The sequence below is a fragment of the Glycine soja genome, chromosome 9, assembly GCF_004193775.1.
Source record: "Glycine soja cultivar W05 chromosome 9, ASM419377v2, whole genome shotgun sequence".
Taxonomy (NCBI): Eukaryota; Viridiplantae; Streptophyta; class Magnoliopsida; order Fabales; family Fabaceae; genus Glycine; species Glycine soja.
The window spans coordinates 21,062,567-21,081,350 of NC_041010.1; the positions used below are offsets into that span (position 1 = coordinate 21,062,567).

At 31.8% G+C, this 18,784-nt stretch overlaps 1 protein-coding gene, 1 long non-coding RNA gene and 1 other non-coding gene across 5 annotated transcripts; 1 reads left to right on the plus strand and 2 right to left on the minus strand.

Annotated features, from left to right (window-relative positions):
* The first annotated feature begins 5,315 nt into the window (after nucleotides 1-5,315).
* LOC114369030 lies at nucleotides 5,316-5,403 on the plus strand. The gene has a single exon (XR_003657492.1). It is a non-coding gene; the product is annotated as a small nucleolar RNA Z161/Z228 (small nucleolar RNA).
* Nucleotides 5,404-9,354: 3,951 nt separating this feature from the next.
* Nucleotides 9,355-12,826, minus strand: LOC114366876 (nudix hydrolase 23, chloroplastic-like). Of its 3 annotated transcripts, none has more exons than XM_028323901.1 (8): nucleotides 12,602-12,826; nucleotides 11,589-11,720; nucleotides 11,031-11,107; nucleotides 10,478-10,613; nucleotides 10,238-10,378; nucleotides 10,083-10,144; nucleotides 9,885-9,959; nucleotides 9,355-9,720 (listed from the first exon to the last, which is right to left on the minus strand). In XM_028323901.1, the coding sequence occupies exons 1-7, from the start codon at nucleotides 12,647-12,649 to the stop codon at nucleotides 9,899-9,901; spliced, it is 657 nt and encodes a 218-aa protein (XP_028179702.1). In that variant the 5' UTR covers nucleotides 12,650-12,826; the 3' UTR covers nucleotides 9,355-9,720; nucleotides 9,885-9,898. The 3 variants fall into 3 exon arrangements, with proteins under 3 accessions (XP_028179702.1, XP_028179701.1, XP_028179700.1); XM_028323900.1 differs by having other exon boundaries at nucleotides 9,355-9,770; XM_028323899.1 differs by having other exon boundaries at nucleotides 9,355-9,736; nucleotides 12,602-12,825.
* Nucleotides 12,827-15,542: 2,716 nt separating this feature from the next.
* LOC114425551 lies at nucleotides 15,543-17,507 on the minus strand. Its single transcript, XR_003669246.1, has 3 exons — nucleotides 16,105-17,507; nucleotides 15,946-16,000; nucleotides 15,543-15,824 (listed from the first exon to the last, which is right to left on the minus strand). It is a non-coding gene; the product is annotated as an uncharacterized LOC114425551 (long non-coding RNA).
* Between the last annotated feature and the right edge of the window lie 1,277 nt (nucleotides 17,508-18,784).

An 18,784-nucleotide genomic window follows, 5' to 3' on the forward strand; every position in this document is an offset into this window, starting at 1 on the left:
AATATAGCTAGAGTGTACATATATATTCTTGATCATGTAATGCAGTGGGTGATTTTCTAAGAGGCTGAAAACAGAGAAGCTGGAAAAAAACTGCAGAAGTCAGAGAGTTCAAAAGGGAGGTAGTGAGCTAGGTGATTGAGAGAGGTTTTCTTAAAAGAGAAACCATGAGAGATCAAAGCTAGTTGTTTCTTGTATTGAACTTGTAATTTCATGATCAATGTGATGATGAGGAGCTGCACTTTCCCGTGGATGTAGGCACATTGCTAAACCACGTAAATCTTTGGGTTCTTGCTCTGCTGTATTTGTTTGTTGTGTTTTCTGTTTTTTTTTCTTTTTGATCTTGTGCAAGTTTAAGAGTTGCGGAACTTTTACAAAGAACCAACATGCCCAAAAGTCCTTTTATTGAAAACAAAAACCAATACTTATAGTGTATCTGAACAAAAAGATAAAAATAGACATAGGCCTTCAAAACAATTTGGGCCAAAAAAAAATATAAATAAAAAAATAGAACATATTTATTATGGGCCTTCAAATTAATCTGGGCCTTTAGCAACAATTAATAGTCTTGATAGTGTCTCTGCCTCTGGGCCTTCGTCCTTCTCCACTTGGGCTTTCATCCTTCTCCACTCGGGGGCTTTGTCCTTCTCCACTCGGGCCTTTATTTGGCCAGTTTCAGGATTCTCATCAGGTACCCTAGAAATGTAGGATTTTTCAGCCCTTGTATTTTAAGGCACCTAGACTAATTTTTGTATTAGGGGTAGTTTTGTAATTTCACATACATTAAGTGAATATTTGATGTTTTGTTGAGAAATAAATTTAATTGAATTGGGAGAAGCCTAATCTGATTAAATTTTAGAGGGGGAGGTGAGCATTTGCTTACTACACCCCGTTGCCACATCATATAGTCACACTTTGTGCATGTCCTTCATGCTTTACATGTCTCACAACTCCTAAGCACACTTAGTGAAGAATCTTGGACTTGATCTTAGATTAGTGGGCTGAACCATAGCTAAAATTTACTAATCATAATTAGTCAAATTTTGGCTCCACATTCAATTTCAAATTCAAGTGAAATTTGAATAGAAATTCAAATTTCCCTTCAATTTTGTGTGACACTTAGGCTATAAATAGAGGTCATGTGTGTGCATTTTTTCAACTTTAGTCATTTGAGAATTACTCTTCAAAGTTCAGACCTCATTTGAGGCACAAATTTTTGTGCCCCTTCTCTCCCTCTCCCTCCACTCATCTTCTCCTACCTTCACGTTCTTATCCATGACTTCCTATAGTGGTGAGCTTCTTCTTGACTCATCTTCTCCTTGAAGTGGCATCTCCAATCATCTTTCTTCCTTCTCCATTCTTAAGAAGCAAAGGACTCCATTGATGAAGAAGATCCAAGGCCTACAAGCTCCACAAGGAGCTACATCATAATGCAATCAAGATTCCATTATGTATTCTGGGAAGCTGTGAAGTGGACACTAAGGTATCTAAATGGATCTTTGAAAGTTGGTTTAAGGTACAAGAAGACAGCACACGAGGCAGCAGTCACAGGCTATGTAGATGCAGATTTTGCAGAAAATGTAGACACAAGGAAGTCCTTAACAGGATATGTGTTTACTTTGTTTGGTACAACAATCAGTTGGAAAGCAAATCAACAATCAATTGTTGCTCTTTCAACAACTGAAGCAGAATACATGGCTCTAGCTGAAGGAGTGAAGGAAGCAATCTGGCTTAAAGGTATGATTAATGAACTTGGAATAGCACAAGCTTGTGTCACAATTCATTGTGACAGTCAAAGTGTCATTCACTTAGCAAATCACCAAATGTACCATGAGAGGACAAAGCACATAGATGTGAAACTACACTTCATCAGAGATGTGATTGAATCTGAGAAGGAGAAGGTGGAGAAGGTTTCAACAGAAGAAAACCTGGCTGATATGTTCACAAAGTCCCTCTCTAGTGTCAAGTTCAAGCACTACTTGGACTTGATAAATTTTGAAGATGCCTAAAGCAGATTGGTAGAAGTGCAGCCCTGAATCACAAGGTAGACACTTGCTGATTTAGAGTCAAGGTGGAGATTTGTGGTGTGTGACTCAAAATCACAAATGGCACAAGTGAGAAGACTTTAAAGTAGTGTTGTCATAATTGTTTTCAGTTATTATAACTGAATTGGTTTTGGCACCAAAATATAGCTAGAGTGTACATATATATTCTTGATCATGTAATGCAGTGGGTGATTTTCTAAGAGGCTGAAAACAGAGAAGCTGGAAAAAAACTGCAGAAGTCAGAGAGTTCAAAAGGGAGGTAGTGAGCTAGGTGATTGAGAGAGGTTTTCTTAAAAGAGAAACCATGAGAGATCAAAGCTAGTTGTTTCTTGTATTGAACTTGTAATTTCATGATCAATGTGATGATGAGGAGCTGCACTTTCCCGTGGATGTAGGCACATTGCTAAACCACGTAAATCTTTGGGTTCTTGCTCTGCTGTATTTGTTTGTTGTGTTTTCTGTTTTTTTTTCTTTTTGATCTTGTGCAAGTTTAAGAGTTGCGGAACTTTTACAAAGAACCAACATGCCCAAAAGTCCTTTTATTGAAAACAAAAACCAATACTTATAGTGTATCTGAACAAAAAGATAAAAATAGACATAGGCCTTCAAAACAATTTGGGCCAAAAAAAAATATAAATAAAAAAATAGAACATATTTATTATGGGCCTTCAAATTAATCTGGGCCTTTAGCAACAATTAATAGTCTTGATAGTGTCTCTGCCTCTGGGCCTTCGTCCTTCTCCACTTGGGCTTTCATCCTTCTCCACTCGGGGGCTTTGTCCTTCTCCACTCGGGCCTTTATTTGGCCAGTTTCAGGATTCTCATCAGGTACCCTAGAAATGTAGGATTTTTCAGCCCTTGTATTTTAAGGCACCTAGACTAATTTTTGTATTAGGGGTAGTTTTGTAATTTCACATACATTAAGTGAATATTTGATGTTTTGTTGAGAAATAAATTTAATTGAATTGGGAGAAGCCTAATCTGATTAAATTTTAGAGGGGGAGGTGAGCATTTGCTTACTACACCCCGTTGCCACATCATATAGTCACACTTTGTGCATGTCCTTCATGCTTTACATGTCTCACAACTCCTAAGCACACTTAGTGAAGAATCTTGGACTTGATCTTAGATTAGTGGGCTGAACCATAGCTAAAATTTACTAATCATAATTAGTCAAATTTTGGCTCCACATTCAATTTCAAATTCAAGTGAAATTTGAATAGAAATTCAAATTTCCCTTCAATTTTGTGTGACACTTAGGCTATAAATAGAGGTCATGTGTGTGCATTTTTTCAACTTTAGTCATTTGAGAATTACTCTTCAAAGTTCATACCTCATTTGAGGCACAAATTTTTGTGCCCCTTCTCTCCCTCTCCCTCCACTCATCTTCTCCTACCTTCACGTTCTTATCCATGACTTCCTATAGTGGTGAGCTTCTTCTTGACTCATCTTCTCCTTGAAGTGGCATCTCCAATCATCTTTCTTCCTTCTCCATTCTTAAGAAGCAAAGGACTCCATTGATGAAGAAGATCCAAGGCCTACAAGCTCCACAAGGAGCTACATCATAATGCAATCAAGATTCCATTATGTATTCTGACACAATGGAATCGCGATTATGTTACCCATTTTTTTTGGGTTAAGAAAATCATAATAAAATCATGATTCTATTGTGTTAAGGGGGTGCAAAAAAAAACAACTGAAATCTTGATTTTGTTGTTATGTCTTGGGTGACAAAAAAAAATATACAACGGAATCATAATTTCATGGGAAGAGCATTTTTGGAATAAAAAAATGGAAAAACAATTGAAATAAGGCCAATAGCAAATTGATCCCGTGCAAATTGTTCTTGGTCCCTACCAAGGGGCTAATTTTTTTATTCTAAAATTATCCTTCCCCCGAAATCATGATTTCATTGAATAAAATACACAATGGAATAATGATTACGTTGTTATACCGTTTTCACACACCCCTTATTATAATAAAATCATGATTACATTGTATACATATAAAATGAAATTACAATTTTGTTCTATATTTTTTCCACCCCAAACATAACAATGGAACACACGTTTTCGTTGTATAAAAATGGGGTGCGAAAAATTATACAATAGAAATATGTTTCTGTGTACAAAATACAAAATAAAAATATGTTTCCGTTGTTTAATTTTTTCACAGCCCTTTTTGTACAATAGAAACATGTTTTTGTTAGATATTTTTTCACACAAAAAAATTAATTTTAGAATTAAGTTATCTTTTTCTACTTGATTAATTTTGATACAAATTAAAACAATGATGATACATGTTACTTTTTTTAATAGAAATTAAATTTATTATTACCTAAATTATCTTTTTATTTAAATTTAAATTAATCATAACATAAATTACTCTTTAATTATATTCAAAATAATATCATAAATTGATTTGATTATGATTATGATTAATAAAAGTAATGTTTATAATAATTAATTTGATTATAACTTGTATTGAATTAATTTAATTCTAATAAAAAAGATATTGAGTAATATTAAAAATAGTAAATTATATCACAATTAATTTGATTATTTTAAAAAAAATAACTTACATTTACGATTAATAAAAATAAAAAACATAATAAAAATAAAATTATGTTGTGTGTCTCAATAAAGATTACAATAGAATTATAGTTCTATTGTATATTTATTGTCTTGTTTTTAAAATACAAAATAAAAATATAATTCTATTACATATTTCAACAAAGATTATAACGAAGAAATTATGTTTCCGTATTTCACCCCAAGTGAGGAGAAGGAAGGCACCGGTAACATTAAAATAATTTTGTCAGACATTTTAAAATTTTGTAGTAACTAAGAACAATTATGATAGGAGTCAATACTAACCGTGAATAATTAATCCTTGTTGGGCAATCATAAGGCCCATGAACCATCGTTACTAGCCCAATACATCGTTAGGCCTTGATACCAAAAGAAAGGGTAAAATCGTCAATACGAACACCAAGCGTTCCCTTTCCCTCCCAACCCTAATTCCTCCCCTTTAAATGCACTCGATGATTTGCTCTTACTCATCGTCTTTATTCGAAACCCTAAGGACTAAAACTACGTTGTGCAGCTTAGGTTTCTGTTAGGTTATCATAGTCTTTAATTCCATTCAATTTGTTCGTCTCTTTCATTCGAAACCCTAAGAGCTTAAATTACGTTGTGCGGCTTAGGTTTTTGTTTGGTTCTCACATTGTTTTTTGTTATTTTATTCAATTTCGATTGTTCTTGTTCGGTTTGAAAACCATATGATGAATTTGGATTTACAATTTCTCACGACGGTCGTCTGAGATTTTCCTTGATGAAATGATCCTCTGTTTCTGATGGTTTTCATTTTCCATCTTTTATTCTTTTCGGTGGCAAAAACAATATTCGATTTCCTTTTTCTTTAGTTCGTTTGATGTTTTTGTCTCTGTTTTGAAGGCACAGAGATATCTGATTCTGTTATATTGATGATTTTGTTTTTTAAATAAAACTCGAAATTTCAACTTTTAAGGCCAAGTTAGTATCGCAGGTTTTCTGGAAAATAGTGTGTTCGCATTTTTTTAAAAAAATAATAATGCATTTCTGAGTTTTACTAACAGATAGTACTCAGCCTTTGGAAATAGATTATTGACGGATTAATAATATCAGTTTATTTCAAAGATGTAATTGTTACTATTTAGTTTTTTTCTTATTTCGGATTTTTCAAAATCTTTTAGGAACTACTTCTTGAAATGTTATTTTACACGCTCGCTGAAATGGATTCTTACCTTTTTCTATTATTAAAATAAGTTTAAAATGTCATTAGTTGGAATTAAACGTGAATTAACTTTAGATCAATTTACTATATGTTTGGTTTCATCCGAAATTTTGAAATTAATTTTGGATTCTGATTTTAGATTAATTTTTACATATTTAATTTCATGTTAGGAAAATTTTTGAAATTAATCTTGAATCCATTATTGATTGAGTTGAAGTAATTTTGACTAATTTGTGTTGGATAAAAAATTACATTTAATTATATTTCTAATCATAAATTTTGAAATTAATATTATAAAATCAGTTATTCAAAATCATTTTTTTCAAGTTCATCAAAATATGCACTAACATTGGAACTAAAGGGAAATTTGTTGGTGAACTGATTTATCTTTAATGTGAATTCCTGTGTTTGAATAAATGTTGATATAATTGATTTTAAATTAATTAATTTTATAGAATTAATTTTAAAATGATGTAATTTATATTTAAATATTTTATTATAAAATTATATTATGAATAAAATTCAATATAAAGTTTTGAATCTAATATAATAATTATCTAAAATTATTTAACCTAAAATCATTTTCGATCCAGTAACAATTTTATATTTTTCTTTAACACAGAATCAAACAAATTTATTCAACATCAATTTTGAACCTTGAATTTATTTTAGAGGGCCTAACCAAACATTCAGTCACTGCCGCGAATCAATTACAACTTTTCGGAAATAACTTGTAGGGGGGAAAATATTGTACACGTTTTTATGAGTTTATTTTGTTATTTTGGAACATTTATTACCCAAAAGCCGTCGGCGTTAAATCTTTTACTGGAATTGTTGTATTAGCCTGACAAAAGTTTTAGAGGAAAATTATGAATTTGTTGGAAGGACCCATTTCAAAGATTTAAATAAAGGAAAATTGCCATAATTTTTGCTCTAGGGATAATAAAGTTGATCTGTTTCCTCATTCAACGAATGCTTTTCAAAGTTAGAATGGGAGATAAATTTGACGCTTTTACTAAATTTATTAAATATTGAAGTTTAGAAGTTTGAATTAAAAATAGAGAAACATGATTATGATTATAGAGTGTAAAAATTATGACAAATTTATTAATTTTTAAAATAATTATCAAAGTAATTTAAATGATGATTTGTGATTGAATGAGTATAAAGTATGTTGAAGCAAATCATATCTTATCTAAGTAAAACATAGTTTAGATGTAAACATAGGTAAAAAAAAAGTACGAGTCAACCAAACATGATGACAAACAGAGTTTAGTGAGACAAAAGTATGTTGAAGCCGCCCCAATAGATATCCAAACATAGCTTGAAACGAAAATATATTTTACACATTTGTCTCTCATATGTAGTTATACCATTATTTTTTAGGATGTCAATGTTTATTTGTTTGATATCACTATTGAAATTTAGAATTGACACGGAGTGGTGGTGGATATGTGGACTAGGATGGTCCTTTCAAGGCATAGTATGTGAATCTCGCATTTTAGAGTTAGATAAGCTCAATTTGTGAAATAAATAAACTTTTTCAAGGATTGAAAAACATGTGGATAAATAGATCAGTTTCAGTCCCAAATAACAATATTAAAAAAATATTTACATATAAACAATAATATTTAATATAAACATGACTACATTTTATAAATGATACAAAAAGCATAAATAAGCATAATCTAAAACATAAAATTAAGGGCACTACGGTAAATAACCATACAAATTGTCAAGTTCTAATGTGTAATAAACTAAAATGTTATTTTTTTTTTTGGGAAAAATGTAAATTATATTAAACAAAAAATGATACAACAATAAACGGGGCATACCCCGTAGCTAGAGAAAATAAAAAACCTCCCTAATACAAAAAGATTTATATCAAGATGTTAAAACAAATGCAACAGGTGCGCTTGTTTATACATAAGAAACTTAATTTTGCTAATAACCTCTATTATAGAAAATTGATAATCTTTAAAAATCAGTTTGTTCCTAGACAACCCGATGCAGTAGACTGTAATTGCTATAACCAGACAACGAAATTTTCCTTGAGAGACTTATGGTGTGTCATTTAGCGTCATTTTTTATTGTTTTTTTTGTCTTTTTAGTATTTAGCATACCTTCATTTAGCGTGTTATTCTCAAATATAAATTTTTCACCTTTAATAATATCAAACTCTTGTTCTCTAATAATATCAAACCTTCGATCAGAATAATGATTTACCACTACTATAACCTCTACAAGTTATTGTCTAGTAGTGATGTATTATTACTAGACTTGGCTATTTAAATATTCTGAACTTTATGATTTACTGTTTTGCTTTATTATATTATTGAAATATTAAATTAGTATGTTATTTATAGATATTTTATTATTATTTTTATATGAAATAGACTCTTACGAGTCGAGTCTATGAAACTCTCATGAGTCTGCGTAAACTCTCTAGTTTGATAACCTTGCGTGTACGGCATAATTTTAGGAGTCTCCATGCTTCATAGCTGGATACAGGGTGTTGGTAGATGCACCTGCCATATTGCTTGTGCACCCAACAATAAATGGGTATTCCGAAAATACCCCTGCTTGGTTTCTTCTTCCTTTTACCTTTTTGTTTAACGTTTTTAACACATTCATTTGTTCATTGTCTTGGTTTCTTCTCGTTTTTTTATTTTCGTGAAAGGAAAGGTGCATTGTGGTCGCTTCGATCGAGGTGAAAGTATTACGGATGTACGTCGACAAGTGGTGGTTGTAGTGGTGGTTGGTGTGGTTGTGAACAAAGGTACGTCTCATTTTTTGTTTTATTTGTTTTTTGCATATAAGACTTACGAATTAAAGAATCCATACGTATAACTCCGTATGCATTATACGGATTTCAAACACACACCAGCAACCATTAAAATCATCAAATGCTTACCTTAACGATGAAAATGACACGACAGTGGTGGAGACAACCTCAATTGTGGCAATGGAAGTTGAGGACGGCGGCGGCATGACAGAAAACATAGAGCAAAGGAAGAAGAAGAAGCAGGGAGCTACTGCAGCGTTGTACAACCACAAGGTAGGAGGGAGGGTTTTTAAAATTTAAGTGAAGGACATTTTTGTCATTTCATTTAAATTGTTGTGTGCACAAGTAATGGTGCTGCTGGGTGCACCTAGCAACAGCCCCGGATACAAGGATGGCACCTGCCTTCGTAGGGCTCGCCTCATTAGTCATTTGTGTAACTAATGTTTTACAAAGTTGTTGCTAAATTGCTTTGTAACTGTTAAAAATGGGTAACAAGCATTGGCTGTGTAAGCCTGTAAGACATTTCAGTTCTGGTTACGAGTACAGGCCAGTAAATTGGTTTGAGTTTGAAAGGAAGTAATTCATGCAAATTTAATTTAAAATTCATAAAGTTTCTTTGCCTATCTTATTATATTAACCTGTAAATGGAAGTGTACGGATTTTGGGTTCATCTTTCGGATTATAAATTGCATAGTGCTTCTCATCATCATTGCATCAAGGAGGTTGATAAAGAAAATTGCCAACACAGGAAAAAAGCTTTTAAATTCTGATGTATTGAGCATCAAATATCTAGAAAATAAGCACTCAGTTGCATAATGCCGGTTTTGAAACAGAGGAAGGATCATTCTTCAAAAATATTTTTTTGACAATTTACAACAATCTGATTCTGATATAATATATCAAGAGAAGGGGGGTGCAAATGATCATGAATTGCAACATTGCATCAAGCAACAGGAACACACATGTCTTTCTTGGGGCCATTTGCCCATCAATCTTGGAACAATGGTGGCTTAAGTCAGTAATGTTTGGATCTTTCATGTTATATGCCAGTGCTACTGATTTAAAAATGAATTGACTGGATTCCAGAATCTAATGCCAAAAACTTGCTATGAGGAGTTCCTGAAGAAGACAGCATCTGAAAGATTCAACAAATATCTCCAACTTACAACCTTCAGATATCCAAAATGTTCAAACAAGTGAAGATTATAATGGAATGATAAGAAATTTTGTTAGATCTTCAAGGGTAATGACAAAAAGACAATAAATATTAGGAGAGTACACACCAGCTTGTCATGGTTCATGATTGCATGTGATGATCCAGAGTATAGGCATGAATATCAGATGCACTAGTACCAGGTCTAACAACAACCACCAGAATAAAATCAAACATTTGAACAATAATAGGTGTAGGTAAATTTGCACTTCAGACTTTATAAATTACAGATAAATAGATAGAGATATTCGATACAAGATGGAAATACCTTTTGTTAATGGTACCATAATGGAATTTGGGCTTTCCTCCTGCTTTCATATCCTCAACATACTACAGCCATGAGAAAAAACCATGAGATGTATTATGAGTAGACCTAAAAAAAAGACACAAGCATAAAAAAATGTTCAAGTATCTGAAACATACCAAACTTAAAGTAACCACCATTGATGAAAAAGATAGAGAACTGAAAGGTATTTCATTGAGTGAGAAAAGCAGGCATTCTGATGATTCTGGACCAGGTGAAAAGTGAGGTTTCTTCAACCTTGCTAAGAAGATTATATAAGTCTGCCTCAAAGAAGTCATAATCATGACCAAAAATCTCGAGTTACATAGAAGATTAACAAAAACAAGAAAAAAAGAAAAGAAATGTATGATTCTTGTTACTTGGCCAATTAAAGGAATATCCAATTGAGCAAAGGGAGAAATCACTTCCACGTCAGCATTGGCTTCCTCCCGTGTTTCCCTGATAGCACCTTCCATAGCCGACTCTCCAATTTCTAAATAACCCGCAGGAAGTGTCCTTGTTGACACCAAAATATGAAATTAATCTTCATTGTACAGATTTCAGAGAAAAGAATGTGATACTGGAGCAGATCACACAGAAAAGTGTATGTACTAATATTTCACAATAACCTCCGATATCAATGTGATTTCAGTGGTGATATAGATGGATTCACAATGGATTACAAGACTGGTCTAAAGGAAAGAGATACCACTAACACATAATTACTTTCTCTTGCTACTATTTTATCACTCTACATCAGAATTCCACCTACGGCCATATTAGCAGTTAGTTACCCCCAATTATACCAATTCCCTTGCCCATTTGGGGCTCCAATTTGTAATTCATCCTCACATACACTGCCTAGGAGGTTTTCTAAGGGAATGTAACCCAAATCAATGAAAATATGGAGTACAATAAGAAGTCCAACCGTACCATAGGCCATAAGATGGTTCAATCTTCCGCTTGCAAAGGAGGACCTTGTTATCATGTTCAATGAGGCAACCGACTACCTACTTTTCCATTCAAATGCATGTCATCATCAGAAGAAAGTATTAAGTGCTATAATAAATGGTATACAACTATTACAGTAATTTTTCCAGATGCAAGTCAGAGTATTTATCTAAAAAAATATAGGCTTAGTTTGGTTAAACTTATTAACGAGCACTTGTAGAAGGAAAATTTAAAATAAATCAAACTTTTCACTTAAGTTAAAGTCATCTCATGTACCTCAATGTTTTTAGAAATTTTTTAATTTAACTTCTCCATAAGTGGAGGTGCATAAGTTGATTTTAACTTATAGAAGAAATTCGATTCATTTTACCTTTTTACCTCCTTAATTCATTTCATATTCTACTTGCACAGCTGCCACAGATATCTCATATTCTACTTATCAGCAGTAACAACATTAGGTAAATTATCCATACATTTGAGAAATGATATTCATTTCAGGTTAAGCACTAAACTGAATCCCATGATTTTTTAGCCATTTACCATTTTTGGATTCTGATAGGTTATCTTCCCACAACTTGTACAAATAGCTCTCAACCTTTCTTCTCCTTCAGGAATTTCATGCTTCGTTGGACCACCACACCACTGACAGAATTTAACGTTTTGAACATCTCCCTACATTGTAATGCAACTCAACTATAAGACCAGTAGCTATAAATAGATGGTGACAAAATTTGAAGAAAGTATAGGATCTACAATTTTAAGACTTTGAAAGTGTCAAGACATCTTTCTAATTGAGTCCATGAAAAATGTGCTGCAGAAAAGGGGCATTCTTATAACATCAAAAGCCAATCTATAATGCAACTATATTATTTAAAAGTGTAGTGTTACTCATCTATCTACCACCAACAATTAAATACCAACCACATCCAAAAAGATCTCAAATCCTGAACACTCATAAAACTAAAGTACCCGGTGCCATAAGACTCCTCGCTATGAGAAGGTATGGGTTACTCGTGCATATGCAAAGAAACTGTTTCCGAATTCGAATTCATACCGAGCTACTTTACCATTGTGCAAGCGCTTACTCTCACTCATCAAACTTATAAATATTTTTTTTTATCTGTAGGAATTGAAGATAAATGTACCAAAGGGGATTTACAATAACTCTTGCACCCTACCCAACCGAGCTAGACCTTCATCAAACTTATAAATGTATGTAAAATTTGTTGGAGATCTCAATTGACAATTGATGTCACCAAAAAAACAGTGTACATAAGTGGGGGAAACCCTAACCTAATGAGGTAACTTTTTTAGTTAAGTTAGGTTCAAACCCAATTTAGAAGAAAATTAGTTAGAACTTAAAAGCATACTAGACTAGAGAATGGACAGTTGAACACATTAAAGAACATATATATGAGGATTGATTTTCAATAGTTTGAAACCAAAGATTTGCTATTTATGACTAAAACAATCAAGGGCAATTTTCATTGTTACAGTTCACTTAAAAAGTTTATTAATAATTTTAAAAAAAACTAATAGTTAAAGTAACTTACAGGAGAATGAAGTGATGATGGGGGAGAATGATCAGAAGAAGAATCCATGATGAGATTGAAAGGAAAGAGAACAGCACTTGATTTGTACGAGGTTACCAATGTTGAACAACAAACGCGGATTAACAACCTAAGTTGTCAAGAGCTGAAGCATTTGCAGAGAGGTAACAAAAAATGAAAGCGATCCTCTACAGTTGTGATATATGCAGTTCACCGTTTAAAGTTTACAAACTTGGATTTTTGTTTTATAGTTTAATGTGTAAAAAACATTTTTGGACGGTGAAGATTGGTGCCGTTGAAATTTCAGCAGCAGATAAGCCAATTCCGACAGAAAATGACATTTGAGTAACAAAAATGATGGCGACAATGTCGTAAATTTATTCTTAGTTTTGTATTTTTTTTTAAGGTATACTTGGCCAAATTAACCTGCCAGTCAATTCTCTTCGAATAAATATTATTTATTAATTTATGTATTTATATAAATTAAAATAAATAACATATTTATTCTCTCAATTAAATATTGTAAGTATTTTATTTTCTCATCTTTTAGAAGTGTATTTCACTCATTAGTTCAATAACTCTTAACTATTATAAACTATTTTCAAATTATTTTTATTTTTGTAAGAAAATAGTGGATTTGGGCCCTAAAGCTTGACAAATATAGGAATTCATTTAGAATGGACTCTCATAAAGTAGATTTCAGATTTAACTCAATCCTATAAACCGGCTTGTAAGGTGAGAATTGTTCCTTACTTATATAATTTATCTCCACATTATCTTTATCTGACGTAAGATTTCAACATATCCCATTTTACTCATGGTTATCTGTCATGTGAGACTTTTAACTATTTATATATGTATATTTGATATTGTTAATAGTCTATTTGATTAAATTTACTCTCTTTTATCTCTGTCTCTATATTGATTTTTAATAATCTTTTATGAATAAATTGTCAATAGAAAAAAAAATTCATATCATACTTTAAATTATTCATTATAATTTCAAATACGATTTATACATTTAAATATATTTATTTATTATACATTTTAATTTATATATTTTTAAAAAAAATTATTATAATTTTAATTATATAAAAATAAATATTTATCCTGTAAAATAAAATATTAAAATGCTAGTTTCATTAAAAGTAGATGTGAGTAAGGATTGAGATAAGAAACAATATATTATTGATTCTACCCAATCCAAAATTTGATCCAATTATTTATTTAAACTCAAACTCAACTTACTCATAACTCAAAATATATTAAATAATATTAAGTCGATCTGACTTTGAAGAATAAAATAATATTAAAATTTAAATTAAATTATACTTTATAATATATATATATATATATATATATATATATTATTAATAATATAAAATTATTTTAAAAATTATACTTTTTAAGAGAATACTTTAGACAACCATTCAAGTTTAGACATAAAATACAATTTGAAACCGTCCTAAAAAATGTATGGGTGTAATTTCAAAATTCAAATCCATTAAAATCAATATCAGATCAAAATAGCATTAGTGGATTAGGTTGAGTCATCTCAACCCTAATTAAAAGTATATATAATATAATTAAATGCAAAGAAGAATATGTCGATTGATTCGAGTGTTGAACAACTAATTTTTTGAAGTAAATACTTTTAGATAGAAAAAAAAAGTGCTGAAATAATAAATTCTATCGTGTGTAAAAAAGGTAGCTTTATCATTTTGAGAATATGTCCCACTTAAGTAAGATTATTTTCACCAAAAGACACTTTCTCGTCTTATATCAATTATTGCCTATTGCATTAATTTGAAAGGGCAATTGATATTTTCAAATGATTAAACCGTTTGTTGGCTAGTTCTAAATCTAAGCCACAAGTGACATTTCTCCTTGTTAACTTGTGTTTCTTCTCAAATGACAGGTTTCTCTCAATAATAAATAACTTGTTTTATTTTGAGGTGGAAGAAAAGGACAATGCGGGCAACACAACTAGAAAGATATAGGCCAACATTAAATTCAACAATGCAACTAATTTTTTGTTGACTTTGTGAAAAACTGAAAGCCAACAATTCAAATGTTGATTAACGCGGTAAAAGTTTCATAATTTCTGCCCATAAGTTTCTAGCTTACGGATTTTACTCCAATAGTGACATCAAAGTCTATCAAATATTATAGTTACTCCATTATATATGGAATAATCTCTAGTACAATGATAAATCGCCTATCACACTTGTTCCTCTTTTATGTCATGATTTTGTTTTGTTCCAAGTTAAATTAAGGATGTCTTTCAACCCACTAGATCAAAGACTAATCCTGCTCACGATACGTGATTGTTGTTAGTCCACAAAAATTTTGCCCACATTAAAAATCAAACACGAATTCTTCCACTAAATAAATTGATCACACTCATACAAACGCTAAAGAATTTTATACCATTATATCAATTCTTTAGATTCCCAAATTTAAACTATGGTGATAGCATTTTTTACTTATATAAAAAAAAACTCAATGAGAGGGGGAGAACATTAACTTTTAGAAGAAAAATTTTACAGCTTAAAAAAGGGAGATAAAATGTCGACAACATTCTTTGAAAAAACATAGAAGATATACTCACAGTTTACAAGTTTTTTACAAGATCATTTAATCATGTATATTAAATTGAGATGTGATATATACATACAACAATTTTTTATGTTTATATCTTTTCACCTATTACTTATTACATTTTAAACTTCTCTCTCTAAGTTGTTAAATAGTATCCTTTTTCTAATAAATTTCTTAATTTTTATAATATCTAACTTAAAAACTGTTACATTAAAAATACATTCCTATTAAACTCTTCAAATAAACAGATTATATACGGTATGCATAAATATGCTGGAGAAAAAATATCTCACTTCACTCCTTCATTATGCATATAAACTTATGAAAAGGAATGGTATGGATCTAGTGCTAAATTGGTGATATGAAGCACCATATATAAAATTTACACAAGCATATGATAAAATTGCAACAGACCAAAGTATAATGAAAGCGAGCTTTGTGTAAAATAAATTAGCTTGGGCATATAATTGCCTAGAGCCAGAAACTTGTAGAAAAACTATTAATATAACAAGTTCTTACACTATGAATAAAAAACACAAGTTCTTACTCCCTAATCCAAGGCCAGCTTATCAGACAACGGTCGATAAGCAGCACTGCAATGCTTCAACTTTTCCTCTGCTATAACCTATCAACATGCATAATAATTAAAATTATTAGTAAGCTCGACATGTATGATAGAAATTCCTCAATATGCAAAAGATCAAAAAAAGTGAAAGAACTAATCAGCAGTTACAGCTTGGCAACACCTTAAAAGAGCCATGATGGCGATCTGGATGCCACTTTAAGGCACATATCCGATACCTGGTTTCATAAAATTGTACAATATCACATTGAAGAGGAAGTGAAAAAGAACTCAGAAAATAGTTTAAAATCACATTGAAGAGGAATTGCAAAAGAACTTGCACATTTTTCACATCTTCAAGTTTCAGAGGGCCAGAAGCACCCAGTCCAAGGGCTAATCTATCTGAAATTAAATCTGAATGTGAACAATCCGACTCTGGCTCGGTTGATGTGCCATTATATTCATTTTCACTCCGACGTCTCCAATTCCAAGATTTCTCATGATTAGAAAAGCCTCCTGACCTCCACTGAGGATTTTCCTCATTTATAAAGGACCAATAGTAAGATCGATTGCCACCAAAGACAGACCAGAAAACGGTTTCAACGTCAAAATCATCTTTGCAAAACTCATGGTTTCCTGAAAGACATCAAGTTTTTTTAAAACATATGAATCCAAAACAGGCTCTATAATATCCAGAATTTTATTTGCAATACAATTTAACACACACAATATTGCTTATTCAAGAAACTTATGATGCAAGTTAAAACCAAAACAGAAACAAACTCTAATCAACAGAGCCTTGAAATATACCAATCCAGAACAAACCATATATAACCATAATCTTCTTTTCACTAAAAGTAATAAACTAAAAATAATAAACACAATGTGCCTTCCAGAGCCTTTAGGAGAATATTGTTTTCTGAACCATGAGGGGCCTTGACTGGGAGATGGACCATCCTCATCATCATCTTCTTTCCAGCTCGGAAGACAAGAAAAAGGAAAGCACATGAATTTTAGATGCAACATCTTACAACCAACAAAATCAGGCAACAAAGCACACATGGGAAGCATCTAGACCTATGTCCAAATGAGTTCATATTAGAGAAAAACTACAAAAATCAATGATACTAAGGACTTCTCAATATCACACTATTGGAGAGGAGCATAGCAATGCAAACTTTATCTGAATTAACAACACTAGAAAGCCGTATGGATTCCACTACAAACATAGTGAACAAAGAATGAACAAATCTATCGCAGAGCAGTAAGAACATTAGACAGTAAGAGGAGATAAAAGGTTATAATAGTCCAGATTCTACAAATGCAAAACAATGGCACAATTTATTCTGCCAGAAATTCTGTTCACTAGGGAAAAATAGTCATTGCAAAATTATAATATAAAACAAAGGACAAAACTTTGATGTGGTTCTTTAGGTATTTTTAGTATTGTTTTTCCATTCATAATTAAAGTCACCTCAGAAACTAGTGTTGACTTTAAATGTGGACCTTACTAGCAAAGTTTACAAGATAACACTCTAATTAGAGAACACCACCTAAAACATCTAAGGAACTGCACCTAAGTTTTGTCATAAAAATAAAACATTGATAAAAATATTAGGAAGGTAACGTGTGGTGATCAAGTTAAGTTCTGGCATTGTATCTGGCTTGGTTCTGTTAGCCTTAAACCATCTTTTCCTAGATTGTTTATGGTTTCTGTGGATAAAGATGCCTTTATAGATGAAATGGGAGAATGGAAAAATGATAGTTGGTGTTACAATTTGAGGTGAAGAACTTTGTTCAAGTGGGAATAGAAATTAGAGATGGAACTAATCAATTTGATTAATGTTGTCCAGCTGAATAATAAAGAGAATGACAGCTGGATCTGGAAGCCAGATTATAGTCATGTTTTATCTGTTAAATCTGACTATCATGCGTTACCAAATGGTTTGGTATGTGTGTCCCCGAATGGATATGATGGTTTAGTTTTTCAGTCATTATGAAAATGTGATGCTCTTTAAAGGTTGTTGCCTTTTCTTGAGAGGGTTCCTACTCGTGAAGCTCTAAATATAATTTTATATCTGAATTTTACTGTGTCCGTGCTTTGTCATGTTAATGTGGAGCGATCAGATCATCTAGTTTTCTCTTACCCTGTTTCTTTTCAGGTAAGGTTTTTCTTCTATGCTTGGATTGAAGTTGCTGTTGTTCTTCTGGCTTCTGGTTTAGGTCATTATCATCAACATTAAAGGTTGGTAAGGGGAAAAAATTTAAAGGAAGCATGAATGATACTTTGGCATGCAATAATATAATCTATGATCTATTTGGCTTATGTGCAATAGCGTGTCAAGAGGGCTCAGTGGATTTGCTGCAGTTGTTGGATGCAATCAAATTTCGTTCTTGCTCATGGTTCCTAGCTACAAGTGGGAGATACCATTGTAATTCCTCTAGAACTCTACCTATGGTTTTGAGTAACCCTTGAACTAAGCTCAGTAAAAGTTTTGCTTACAAAAAAGATAAACATTTTAATAAGGGAAAAGGTATTCAATATTCACAAGTGTTCCCTTGAGTATGGGGAAAATACAACACAAGTTTTAGGACAACTATCTGTATTTCGCATGAGAACAAGAAAATATCAACAAAATTACAAAACTGCAAACAAAATAATTAAAAAAATGAATAATCTAAAAAAATGTAGATAGCTAAATAAATAATTGGCAGAATTTCACAAGTTTAAAATCCTCTAGAGCCATTGTAAAGATGCTTGATTGAGTTTTTCAGCCCCAAAACAGAAAACACCCGAATATCCATTCCTCTACCACCAAACTTACCATATTATGACACTGACCGGAAGGCTTATGATTGTAGAGGAAGCTATGAAGCACTAATTCTAACACGGACACAAACACTACAACATGACTAATGTCTAAAATATAAGACACCGGGACACCGCATACACACACAAACATAAAACTTCTAATTAAATGAAATATGAGTAACATATAACAAAATATATAAGTTGATGGCAT

Bases quoted from the DNA above. Each gene is read 5' to 3' on its own strand.
- LOC114366876 (XM_028323901.1), bottom strand. From the start codon at position 12,649: ATGGATTCTTCTTCTGATCATTCTCCCCCATCATCACTTCATTCTCCT. The intron at 10,614-11,030 runs GTACGGTTGGAC...GGTGTCAACAAG, and splicing joins GAACCATCTTATGGCCTATG to GACACTTCCTGCGGGTTATT. The intron at 9,960-10,082 runs GTATTTCCATCT...GGTTGTTGTTAG, and splicing joins TATGGTACCATTAACAAAAG to ACCTGGTACTAGTGCATCTG.